We start from the raw sequence: 13,826 nt of genomic DNA, 5'->3' as shown, positions 1-13,826 counted from the left end.
TTATTAGTTCTTGCTCACACTACATCATCCATCGTAACATATAAGCAATCTGGTATTTGTTTCATAGTAATAGGGTGACTGAGCGTTAACTATTTAGACTTATCTTTGGCTGCAGGAGGAGGGTCCGGCCCAACAATTTCAGATGCACCATTTAGTTTAAAGAATATTGCCCCAACTCCTCGATGTATATTCTAAGGTTAATTCTTGGAGATACCGAGATGGATAAACAAACCATAAGAAAACTACGGTGGCAGCGGCATCGAAGGTTGCGTCGACATTACTTCACAAAGGCGTCACTCATCCACTGTCTGCTCCTCTTCTGATTCCCTCTCCCATCTGGACGTCAAACCCGCCTTTCCTCATGAAAACTCCCAACAGGAAGTGGTAAAACTCCTCAGGTTTTATGAGCGACTCGCATTTACTACTGTTCTCTCTCCTCCTTTTCCCCATTAACGAGGTATCGGTTTTTACGCGGGCGGCTTTTTAATCTGGCTGACTAAACAAACACGTCTTTTTTTTTTTTTTTTTATACTGTCTGCTGTTTGTTTATTGTTCCTTCATGATCAGGCCGTTCGGCCTCATAAAGAGGAGCCTTTAAAGTTTCATCGGATGCAATAACCTATCTCCTTTTCCGATGTTATATTACCTCAGCTGCTGCGCTGTAAAAATAGAAACCTGCTTTATGAAATACAGCTTTGCTTCATGGAGTGGAGGCTTGTTTGCCAGGAAAATGATGTCAGAGAGTCAAAGAGCTGGAAACGTTTTTAGAAAACTTGTTTTTTTTTTTATATATATTTTGCATAAAGCACATGTACACATGAGCCATTGTGTTTATGCCGTATCAGCTCTTCAAATCTGCAGATAAGCTTATCAAATCAAAGCTAAAAATCATAATCGTTGTTTTACATTTTGGACTTCCTTGCTGTTGAAGTTATGTTTCCAACGGTTCTCCAGTGATAATCACAGGATCAAACTTGCCTTTTGTGTAATCTGGTACAACCATCACGTAAGCTGATGCTTCACTTGACCAAGAAATGATCTGGGGGAAACAAAATGTCATGTCAGAGTAATTACTTGAGGACTTGACTTAGGGTTTTTGGATCGTCTAAGTAAAAGAATGTGACAGTAAAATGCAAGTTTACAGAGAGTTGAGTCTTTTTTAAGACTCGACATTTGAAATAAAGATCATGGGTAAAATAGTAAGTGGCAGCTCATCTAACGTCTCTCTTCCTCCTCTCCCTGATGTTCGTCCGTCTGCAGCAGTTCCTTGTCAGCTCGAGGATACGTCACGCGAGGTTCCACCTTCACCTCCTCCATCTCTACGGAGGAGTTGACCCCTGACCACACCTCCCTGGACAGCGGGCGCGGCAGCTGGACGTCCTGCTCCTCCAACTCCCACGACTCCTTCCAGAGCCTCCCCGTCTCCTCCTGCCGGCCCTGGGACCACGGCATCCACGGCCACCCGCACTCTCTCCCGCACACACACTTGGGCGGCTTCAAGCACACGCAGCTGTCCCGGCCGATCGCCGAGGTCGAAGCCGCTGCCGCTGCCGCCGCCCCCCCCGCGTGGGCATCCAGCGACGACGCCTCCAAGCAGCACACCAGAAACTCTAGCTCAGATCTGTCCAGTCAGTCGCGGCAGAGCTGGGCGTCGTCCAGCTCGCTGTCCGACACCTACGAGGGGAATTATGGGACGATAAAGCGCAGAAACACCTCGGAGAACCCCTCCTCGCCGGCCCACGAGGAAGGAGGAGGGCAAAGCACAGATCCTGCCTACAAAACGGTGACGTCAAGCACAGAAAAGGGCCTGATAGGTGAGGGATCGGCTCACCGCTTCGACTCCCTGTAGTCTGTGTAGCAGTAGGTCAGGTTGCCGCGCTTGTCGAGATAGTTCAAGGAGAGAGAATCACTTTCTTATTTCCAGGTGGAGCAGTAAGACGTGTGACATCTTGGACTTTTAAGTGTGATCAACTCTCATTTAACAGTCCAACAATGCCTCATATCAAGAAGGGTTGTTTTTTTTCTTATTTTTTCTTAGTTTGCTGCAGTTATCTAGTCATCTTTCAGCTCTTGTGATGGGATCTCAATCCGATCTCACTCGTGTTCTTTTGATTCTGCATTTGATGACATTTTTTCAAAATTCTGATTATTTCTATTCACATTTTAGATTATTTTTTTTTTTTAGCAAAATCCGGCGTACGTCTGGTTCAGGATCTGCTCATTGGAGAAGATTGACTCATTTTACTACTTTAGTTGTGTTTCAGCATCGCTTCAAATGTGGGAACTTTGCTTTATATTATCGTTATCTTCAAGTTCATCAGCTGTCGATTACGATAACTTTTATTGACTTTCCGATTCAAGAACCAAGCAGATAGTTGTAAATAACCGATTGAGATTAAACGTAACTTATATTAGTTGCTACTTTAGTGTTTGGCATATGTGCTGCAGCCATCCATCTCATTTGTTGTATATTTTCCTTTTAATTTTGGACACTTCTTTGACGCATGTGTAGTTGTCAGTTGTGTTAGTGAAACATCACATTGATTTATTTATTTAATTATTTTTTCATTATTATTTTCTTTGGTTTCTTCCTTCCTTTTTCACCCCCCCCTTCCTCTCCTTGCACCTTCACCCCCTCCCTCCCCGGTCACTCCCCATCCCTCGTCCTCACCTTCCTTCACTCCACCCCTCCTTTGTTTTCTTTCGCTCCTCACCTCCATCCAGTGTACTGTGTCACCTCCCCTGCCAAGGATGAGCGTTACCGAGCTCCCCCTCCCACCCCTCCAGGCTACCAGGGTCTGGCTCTGGGGGATCTCGGCCTCACAGACGGAGTAGTCGGTGGGCCCGGAGGTCAACTCCCCAGACCTCCTCACCTCAGGCCTCCCGATTACAGCGTGGCCCTGCAGAGGAGCAAACTCCTGCAGAGCCCCGGAGCGGCCGGCGGTCTGGCCGAGGCGCGGCGGCTGGCCGGCAACCCGCACCTCCAGCACCAGGACACCCGGACAGGCTGCTCTAGACCCCCCAGCATCTGCCTCCCTCCGCAGGACCTGGCTGACAGCGAGGACGGTGAGTCCCCGCCGATAGTCAACTGTAATGGAAGATGGTGGTCTTAGTCGCCTCGGCACTCAGAAGTACTCAAGAAAATATCCCTTTTAAAATTTGTTGGGTTTTTTCGCCACAGACTGTATTTGAAGTTTGCACTTCTCAAAAACACAAACAGTCACATATTTCTGACTTCTGACTCATTACCACTAAAATCCCACAGTAATATCTAAGAAAGTACAAACCTTGAACGTTGTCTTTGATTCATTCCACTGGACGGAGCAAACACACACGGAGATTGACAGTCACACCAAGCAATTAACCTCCAGTTAAAAAGTTTTTCGAGAACGTGCAAACCCCATGCAGAGAAGCTGCTCAGCCACGCTGCGGGCCATTTAGTCCATCTAGTTCTCTGCTTGTCATGTATTTTTATTTTTTACATTTAATTCAGTTAATAATTATACAAACTGCATCAAAGACATAAATGTATAAAAAGTCATTTCAGTTTAGCTTCATATACATGGTGCCATTGACAACATATTCATCACATGCGGCTTTTACATATTAAAGAAAATACAGACGCTATGACAATAAAGAGAAACTCCCTTTCACCAGACTATTAATCAGCGATGAAATGTATTGAAATAATATCCTCATTCCTCAAGTCCATCTTCATTTGTGGCCCTTGATTGTTACAGAAACATTCCTCTGAACTCTGCAGCCTAAACATTGTCGTCTGTTCTCTTTTTCCAGATGAGCAAGTCTCAGCGGTGTAAAAAAAAAACAACAAAACAAAACAAAAACCTCACACTCGGACCAAGTCGTTATGACCGGGGTTTCGGACTGAGTTAGCGGCCCGTCGTCGTGACGTTGTCAGAGCACATCCTACAAGCCCCGCCCACATGAGTGACATTACCACCCATCACCTCTTTTTAAAAAAAAAAAAAACGATCTCACAAAGAAGAGAGAGTTTAGATAATCTGTAACGGAACAACTCCCGACGCGAATTAAACCAGAAGGAACGTGATGAGAAGACGTCGGCCTCCTGGGAAACAGACCGCCTCGTACCTCCGTCTCGCACGCCGAGCTCTCTCGTCTCAAAGTGTTTCATACTGTTTTTACAGATGTTGTACAGTCGTTTCCCTCTCTTTCTCTGTGATTACTTTCTCTTCTGGTCGGCGGCTTTTGCTGTGTTGATGTGAGGATGGCGCGGAGGAGCAGACAAAGTTGAGCTCGTGAGTTTTTGTTTGGACGTTTGCAGTTTGTCATCAGCTCAACAAGATGAATGTAAATGAGTAAGAAAAAGGAAAAAAAAAATCATTTTGAGATTACTTTTAAGAGCCTCTGAATTCACTCCCACCACCCGACCCCCCACCCCCAAAAAAACACCTCTTAAGCAGGAGTGTCAAACTCATTTTACTTCAACGGCCACATACGAAAAGGACAAATCCTAAAATAAACTACTTGAAAGTGCAATCTGAAATAAACACACCCGGGATAATAATTATGTTATTTTGCATGGAATAGGTTTTTTTTCCTCTGTTTCTGGCGATTATATAATTTTTAGAAAAAGCAGTGGCGAGCAAATTGAAAACTGTCGTCGGAATGTTTTCAGCGGCTTTCTTTTCTTTTACACTTTGTGAAGTCGCTCCTCGGTCCGGATCGAATCGCGTCGCGGAGCGGTTTACGTGTCCGTCGCCCAGAGAGCCTCGCCATGTTTTTCCACTCCTCGCACAGGAAGTGGAATTTGAGAGTAAAACATAGCTTGTTTGTGTTTAACGCTTATTGGACTGAGCTTTCTTAAAAAAAAATTTAAAAAACACACACACACACACACGCCCTTCCTCTTTTCCACCCGCTGCGCGTTCTTGTCTGACGCGAGGTACTTTAGCGGCATGCTGCCTCCCGGATCTCCTACAAAAACAAAAACAAAAACAAAAAAAAACCTGTATTATAACTAGTTTTTAACGAGCTGAAGAACAAAAACCTCGCCGCTTCCTGTACAGTGCAACGCGTCTCGTTTCCTTTTATGGCAGCAGTAGAACAATAAATGAAACACTGTGTGATCACACAATGAGCATGCACACACACACACACACACACGCACGCCAAAAAGAACTTCTGTGCAGCCGTGCACAGAAAGCAAGAACAGAGTTTACACCCGTGCTTACACACTTCTGTTTACAGTGTTTTTTATTAATCTCGATGTGTATTGAATTACAAGCGGAATCGTGTTTAACGCTCCGGGTTCAGCCGACCTTGTAAAAGCCTCTTCAGGAAGATGGCCGACGCCGCCGCCGCCCGGCTCGCTCGTCCGGCTTGTTTTGTAGGATATTTAAAGGATGTGCTTGAAATTAGTTTTGATTTGTATCGAAGACCGAAGCAAAATTTGTACATTTGAAATGGAAAGATGTTTTTAAATCTGCGGTTTGGGGCAGGGGGCGCAACTGGAAATTCGACGTTCTTCTCCTTCTGCTGTCGTCCTCGCGCTCTGTGACGCTTCTTTTGTTTATGTTTTATTGCCACACAAAGACTTGAAATGATTGATGCTAATATATACATGGCATATATTATATATTATATATATATATGAATTTATACATATATATTTTTGTTGTTTTTTTTGTTTTTTTTTCTTTTGCCATAAATTAATGTCAACTGATCATGTATAGATGAGAGAAGAGTCCTCTATAAAGGCTATTTTTGAATATTTTGTTATAAGAAATAATCCAAGGTTGTGATTGCCCTTTTCCTTTATTTTAAGGGGGGTGGCAGGAATCTTTCACGGATTTGTTGTTGTTGTTGTTGTTGTTTTTGACTTCTTTTTGACATTTTCTCCCCTCACTCTGTTGTTGGTGCCATTTCTGCTCTTTTGAGTGTAAATGCTGCTGTGTTTTTTGGGATATGGTGCATGTGTGTGTGTGCGTGCGGGTGTGTGTGTGTGCACATGTGTGTGTGTGTGTGTGTGTGTGTGGTCGTGTGTGTGCAACACATGTGGACAGGCTTTTTTTGATTCTAGACTTTGAACATCTGGATTAATCAGAATAAGTGTAGCGTCTCAGTTTCGGCACATTTCTCCGTGCAGGACTTTGAGACTCTTAACTTTCCAACAGATCTTCATAAATCACCCACTGTGAACATCATCCTTCCTTCCTTCCTTCCTTCCTTCCTTCCTTCCTTCCTTCCTTCCTTCCTTCCTTCCTTCCTTCCTTCCTTCCTTCCTTCCTTCCTTCTTGAAATCAATGTTGACAAAACCTACAAACAGACTGAGTGTCAGAAACTGACAATCTTTTTTTTTTTTTTCTTTTTTTTTTGCACAACTTTATTCCTCAGACTCTTTAACCACAAATCAGTATTAAACATTTTGCAGTGACTTTGAATAGTGGAAGTTTGAAATTGTCATAAAACGAAGCATTTCGGCTCTTTTTTTTTTCTTCTTTTTTTTCTTTTCTCTGCACAAAGAAATTCAGTTTTCTTTATTTTTCCTCACACTCCAATAACTCCCAATAGTTTAACTCCTATTATTTCCCTTCAGGGCTGAATGTCATTCGCGTTTACCTCTTTTACCCACATTTTTTCGTATATTTAGTTGGTCTTCACGGGGCATTCGAACAGCTTTCAAACACTGCGGGCACAACGTGTTAGTGTTTGTAAAAAGTGGAGCAAATTAAAAAAAATAAATAGATAAATAGATAAAAGACGATGCCCCACCCCGCCCGCCCTCATATTAATGGGTATCTGGAATGCAATAAGAGAGATGTGAATGTGTTTTATGTCAACGTCTTTTGGCATTATGGCAGAAATGCACAACAATAAGCTTAAATGTGGTGAGTGAGCTGCACAATCTGTACAAAGAGGTATTAACCTGGTCTGTGGCTTAGCGTTTGCTTTTCGTCTCACACTTCTAGCTGTTGTAACTTATGTCTTTTAGAAAGACAACCTGATTTTGCTTGTACGCCTTTTATGTATTTTTTACGAGTGACTGTAAATAGTTGTTATATTTTTGTTTAAGAGAATGTTTAAAAAAGGAACAAAAAAAACAACAAAAAAAAACAAACCTGCCTTTTATTTCTCTGAGTCTACTGATATGAATTTGGACAATGAATAAAACTGTTAAGCAAAGAGATTTCAATGTGTTTCTTTCGTTGTGTATAATTGTGGTATTTATTAATGATAATTACCGTTTTTTTGTTTTTATTGCAGAACGTAAAATGCTTTTACATTCAAGTTGCAGAAATGCTTGTACTGTTTCTTTTACTGTGTATTTGTTCCCGTTCTAACACTGGCGGATCAGCCAAAACTACTTATCATGTCAAGTATTTTCTATTAAATCTTTGGATGAATTCAGATTATAGCCAGAAAATGAATTCAGAGTAATTTAATAAAATATGTATTTGTTAATAGAAGTAGACACTTGCAGGAAAAGAGAGCAGTGAAGAGACTGATTCACCTGTTATTGATAAAAATAATAACAATACATTTTATTTGTATAACGCTTTAAAAAAAAAAAAACACTGAAATACACTTTGATTATCCATCAGTCTTCTTTACCACTTAATCCTGTGCAGGACACCTTTAATCTGGTAATTTGTCGCAAACATGATTAATTTGATGCTTTGACCCAAATCGAACCTGTTTTTATTGGTTGTTGCCATAGCAACATTCACCACTGTTAGTTTATTGGCAGATCTATACTAATTCCTGTCCTATAGCGCCTCTTAAACTACAACAACACAAGTTTTGTGTCTCCTGATTGCAAACTGTCTTTAAAAAAAAAATATGCATAATGGATTTTATTCTGCTTGAAGACACTTTTTTTTTTCTCTTACATTTGTTTGGATACGGACTTTGTGTCTGTACAACTCTTTTATGTCTTTGACCATTGCATCACAAACCACTTGTCTGTTGTTTGTATGTCCCTGCTGCGCCGCCGCCTGCTCCCCGCCATCACGCCAAAGCTCGAGAGCGTCCCAGTGTTCAAGGTCAGCTCCCCTTTTATTACTCATTAAAGGTTTACTGTCACGCGGAGGGCCGAGCTAAATGTGGAGGGTGTTTTCTTCTGCAGATGCACAAGAACTGGCCTAAGTGCTAAAATGGGTCGTCCGGTTTCCATCCATTGATTGAAGTGTCCCTGGAAGAGACGGTGAACTGCTTTGGCAGCGTGTGAGTGAATACAAGAGTGTAAAGTGATTCAACGCCGCCAAACAGCAGTGAAAGTACGCCACATAAGCAGAGTCCATGTGCCATAAGCTATAGGTGGTATGCGCGGCCCTGGACAGCCCTGCTTGACCTTTTCCTATACAGTCGGACTCGTGGAAGTGATGGCAGCTGAAGTTTCAGCACAGCCTAAAGTTTGAGGTGGGTTTTGTTTTTTTTTAAAGACGCTTTGTTCTTCCGCCGCGATAAAGTTGCAAATGATGTTGTAAGTGGAGACGGGTCAGCGTGGAAGCAGAGAGGCATGTTAACCAGGAACGTTCAAAGAGCTGGTCTCTCCCACTTCAGAGAGAATATTCCACCGCCACAAGAGGAAGTGAAAGTTCAGCTCCGAGTGGGATTCAACTGGAAACGAGTCGGTGAAATTACACACGGCTTCAATTATACATCACAAAGGGCGAAAAAAAACCCACTGGAAGGCAGGGGGAGGAAATATAGGGGGAGAAAATGGGGACGCCGTGTGTGTGTGTGTGCGTGCGTGTGTGTGTGTGCGTGCGTGTCCCACCTACCCTCTGTTTTGACTTTGAAGTTGTGACTTTGTCAGTCGCAGAAGCCGAAAGCAGGTGGGAAAACGAAAACTACCACCTGAGGGTTTTTCACACACACACACACACACACACACACACACACACACACACACACACACACACACACACACACACACACACACACACACACACACACACACACACACACACCTGAGCTCAAGGGCAGCGCCGAGACTACAGGTGACAGATTATTTTCCAAACTGTTTTGCTTTACAAATTTTCATTTAGACAAGAATATGTGAAAGGCTGCCCCCTCGTGTGTGTGTGTGTGTGTGTGTGTGTGTGTGTGTGTGTGTGTGTGTGTGACTTTGCTCTCACACGTTTAAAAACATAACTTGTTGTTTTCCCTCGTGTGCCATTAACTTCTCGGGTCTTGTTTCCTGCTAATCCCCTCAGTTTGACCCTGAACACAACTTCGTTGACCACTGTGAAGTTCGAGGTTCTGCAAAAGATTCAAATAAAACGGGTGACTTCTCCTTCCTTGGAGGTTGACTGCTTCTTTTTAGCACCCTGATAATTTTATTGTATTCTCTATTTTTATTGGTGATCAATACTTGATTATTAAATTAGATTGACTGATCTTTTATTGAGGGGAACCGACGGAAATTGGTTCTACAAACTGACATTGTGGAGTCAGATATGTAGGTCAGACTGTGGTATCACACATATTTATTCAAATCAATACGGCAGCCACAAGCAAAAACCTCCGACTGCATTCACACTACAACAGGTAAAGCCCAGAAGTCAGACAGAAGCATGAGGTTGTTATCAGAAGAATAAAGGTCTTCTTAAGGTTCTTGGTGAGACCTGCAGTTTGAGGGCACCTGATATATTGTCTGAGATTCATCAAAGCCGTGAGCTTTGAACTTTTAGACGTGTGATCTATCAGGAGACGTCGCGCTCCAGAAGTCAGAGGTCAGTCAGTGACCAACCAGCGACAGAGTCACCAGTGATGGTCACCTGATTATTCTTCACCCGCTCTGCCCTGTGCTGCGGTCAGTGGAGTCATTTTTCAGGACACATGTAGCCGTGCCTCTCCCTTTCCTCGAAATGTCAAAGGGGATTTGTCTCCAGTCGTCCCCCGTGACCTGAAGATGGATAAAGTGGATATAAAAGACAGATGGATGGATGGGGCTCATGTGTTTCACTATGTGATCACTCTGAAGTTAAAATAAAGCTCAACCAACCACCACGCCAGAGGGTTTTTACCTGTTACCTGCTCTGATTCGACGTCCCTTTTAAACGTGAGATCCTGGTGAATTAGCGGCTTCTTCTTTCTCAGCCGATCTGTGAGATCTCACCGTTAGAATGAAAGCTTTGTTTACCTGTGAGAAACTGGAGGATTCGTTAACTGTGCTGCTCCACGTCGGCGCCAAGTTGGAGGCTGAAAATCCACACAAATCAACAGAAAATCCACACAAATCAACAGAAAATCCACAGAAATCGACCCAGAAATCTCCACAAATCAACAGAAAATCCCCGTAAATCAACAAAAAAATTTAAATGGGACAAAATTAGATAGTTGGGAATATGTGAAGAAGCTTATTCCGCACCTCGCTCAACTCATAAATGCTAAAGTGTCACTTTAATTCTGCGTTTTGACATGGGAGCAGCTGTGTGCTGAATGAAACAAACATTTGGAGGCAAGCATGTTACGATCCTGCATTCAGAAGAAATTCAGAAGAAATGTTTCTCTTTTCCTGCAGTCGTCTCTCTCGAATGTCCCGCCTTGGCCTTTCCTGGACCGTTTGAGCGCTCCTTGAATCACGTGCTGAAGTGAAGCTCTCCAGGGCCGCCTCGGCCATTTGTCATCTGTCCTCAAGGCTTCCCGCGGCTTGTAAAAAGGTTGAGGTCAGCGTCCTTGCAGCTCTCCGTCCTCAACAATGTCAGCGGTGGAGCTCAAATAAATGACCTGACAAGCTCGCGGAATGTCGCCCATTGTTCAGGAAAGCACCAGTAATCCTTCAAACTTCCCTCTTCGTCCCGTTTAGGAGGCGTCAGGGTGACTTGGTCGAATCTCTCTGACTAGATTAGATGTATACGTACTCACCTTCGTCACTTAAGACATTTCGCCGCAGCGTGGGATATACTTTAATTACTCTAATTCTTAAACTTATAAATGTAACATGTGTTTTATTATTTTTTTTTCTAAGAATGATGGTGACTGAGCAATTTATGAAGAAATGATGAGTGTGTGCATGTAATTTAATTTTACATCAAATAATGATTCAAAACTTGAATAAATGTAATTGAACTACTTTTATGAAATAAGTAATATATACATTTGTGTGTGTGTGTGTGTGTATATATATATCGTAATGTAATGAAGAAAAATTCTATGTTTTCATGTTTGTGAAGATGAATAATTGATCATCAGGGACGACTGAGGATTTTCTCTGCTGTTCCTCCCGCGACCACAAGGGGGCAGTACTGCACCGGAGGACTAGGCCCGTTCCTCTTGAGCTTGAGGCAAGCTTTGTGAAAGAGGACTATTTGGTCGCATGGCTCTCCCCTGAGGGAGGCCATTCTATTAAGGCGCAAATTACCAAACACGTTGTCTGTGTTGGAACAATGTGACCCAAAGCTTTGTGGATTATATCTTGTTTATTTTTTCTTTTTCAGGATTTTTTTCCCCCCATCTGTTGAACAGTATCTCGTAAGATGGAAAAAGTAGAGATTTAATGGTTGTGTGTGTGTGTGTGTGTGTGTGTGTGTGTGTGTGTGTGTGTGTGTGTGTGTGTGTGTGTGTGTGTGTGTGTGTGTGTGTGTGTGTGTGTGTGTGTGTGATCGCTCGTTAGTTATTATGAGTTCATGTTTGCGTGTACAAGTGAGACAGAAATCATTAGGGAGTTCAATCTGTCCTCAGTAAGTGTATATAAAGCCACAGTGGATGCACAGAGACAAATCATCATGATCATGATCATCATCATCATCATTTGTATATCATTACCTTTGTACTTGGTGTTGTTTTTTTTTGTCTTCGGTCTTTTTAGTACACACTCATCCAATCGGAGTGGGCTCTGGTCCGTTGGTCGTGCTCTGTGTGTGTGTGTGTGTGTGTGTGTGTGTGTGTGTGTGTGTGTGTGTGTGTGTGTGTGTGTGTGTGTTGATCAAACTTGCTCAGTTTGTCCGCAGCACTTTGTGTCACCGTATCGTTGAGGCCTAAGGTGAACGTCTTCGATCGCCTCGTCCAAACTCTAGATTTTCTTCCTCTTCATCTGAACCGTTCGATCGCGCTCATTATTAGAAAGAAGCGTGCGGCCCCTTTGCTTGGTCAGCCGTGGGGGCCTCTCTGGAACGAGAGGACTCAACATGTGCATGTGCTCACACGGACCAACTCCCACTCTTTTTTATTTTTTTTTGTCCTTTTATAAGACGTAAGTGGAGAGTGGTGAAGGGTGAAGGGAAATGGAGAGAGGCTGGGGGGAAAATGTTGAAGGAAGGAGTAGATAGGATTTGTGTTGTGTTGGTGTGTGTGTTGGTGTGTGTGTGTGTTTGGTCAGGGTTGATTGAGGGTCTGAGGCAGAGCTGGACGGACGAAGAGGGACAAAGAGGGAGGAGATGGGAGGCAAAAGGAGTGAATAAGCCTCAACCCAGACTCTACTCAATCAACTTGTTTCTTTGACTTTTGATTTGCCCACAGTGGAAGGGAACTTGTTAATAGACCAACCGAACAGCCTCTCTCTCTTACATTCAGGGTCGGAGATAAAATAAATAAATAAAAAATCCTCCTTAAATCTGTCTGAAGATGCTTTCTGAAGCTTAAGATGCAGGTCCAGCTACTACGTCTGAATATCCTCTGCACCAAGCGCTTCCTCCACTGCGTGTTTTCCTCTTTGGCTCTTCGTACACATGAGACTGACATTATCACACCTCGGATGGGAGATTTTTTTAATACATTTTTTTTTCAATCATATTGAGGAAGCCACGATCAGCTACACTGACATTTAAAATGTATAATTAGAGAGGAAATAGGTGGAGATGAAAGGTCGCCTGAGCTTTCCTCTCCTTTTTTAGTAGTGGTACTTTTCCTCTGGCGTTTCATTGTGAACACAGATCAGAATGGGAGGAAATCCTCCTACACTGCCAAGTCAGGTTTTACAAATCATTATTTTTTTGGGGACTTTCAGCCAGTTTAATGTGGATGCAGTGTCATGGCATCCCGCAAGCTCCGTGGGAGTAAACAGCACTGAAGTTACCTTCTTCTTTTCCACAAATGCTGCGATTTCTTCATATCTGATGTGTTGACGTGCAGGTTCCAATAAAATAACTGTAAAATGACACCTGTTAAGGTTTTTGAATCACTTGATTTAAATGTTTGTATTCATTCACCTCTTCTAAAGTTTGTTTGAAATTTTACATGCTATTTCAGAGTTTCCTCTTCCTATGAAAACACTGGTGAAAGTAATAAAGTACTAATTCTAATGTCCTGCAGGCGCGTCAAGTCAGCAATAAATTAGTGCAATAAAAATAAAGAATCAAATATAATTTTTATTTTTTTTTTATAAAAGATAAGAAAGACTGTTGTTGAAGAAAAATCTTTAGAACGTGTTTAGCTCTGATAATTTTGTATAAAATGTAGAAAGAACAAACTTAAAATCCAGTTTTAATACAGAAAAATTAAAAGAAAACAGTCAGAATAAATCAAAATGACATGAAAATGACGAAAGTCCTGAAGACACTCCTGCTACTTTGACTTGGATGCGATCACGCAGGAGTTCTGTCCCTGCACCAGTTAATAAAATCTCCACATGTATCTCTGCAGGAGCTCCAGTGGAAGAAGGGAGGAGAGGCAGGTAGACGAGTGAGAATGAGAGAAGGAATAGAGGGAGAGACTTACAGGGAGTCGGAGGGAAAATCTGAATACCCCCTACCGAGGAAACTGGGGAAAACACCGCAGAGAAGTGGATGAGAGAGGTGATGGGGGGGTTCTTAGTGGGAGGCCCCTCCTTTGAACTCCATGTCAGCAGAGAGAAAGGGAGAGTGAGAGCAGAGGGACGGACCGGAGCGTCGGAATGTAGA

The 13,826-nt window shown here is 42.8% G+C and overlaps 1 protein-coding gene across 5 annotated transcripts in view; it reads left to right on the top strand.

The window, feature by feature from the left end:
- Positions 1-4,430, top strand: part of rapgef6 (Rap guanine nucleotide exchange factor (GEF) 6) — a 135,266-nt gene extending 130,836 nt beyond the window's left edge. For all 5 annotated transcript variants that reach the window (XM_080483628.1, XM_080483627.1, XM_080483629.1 and 2 more), the window contains 3 exons: positions 1,261-1,814; positions 2,725-3,066; positions 3,796-4,430. In XM_080483628.1, coding sequence (XP_080339754.1) covers positions 1,261-1,814; positions 2,725-3,066; positions 3,796-3,818 — 919 coding nt within the window. In that variant the 3' untranslated portion in view covers positions 3,819-4,430. The remainder of the gene's footprint in view (positions 1-1,260; positions 1,815-2,724; positions 3,067-3,795) is intronic.
- The last annotated feature ends 9,396 nt before the right edge of the window (positions 4,431-13,826 follow it).

This window comes from Lipophrys pholis, assembly GCF_963383615.2.
Source record: "Lipophrys pholis genome assembly, chromosome: 16".
Classification (NCBI taxonomy): Eukaryota; Metazoa; Chordata; class Actinopteri; order Blenniiformes; family Blenniidae; genus Lipophrys; species Lipophrys pholis.
Note: the sequence above shows the minus strand (reverse complement) of the source record. Positions and strands in the feature narration are given on the sequence as shown.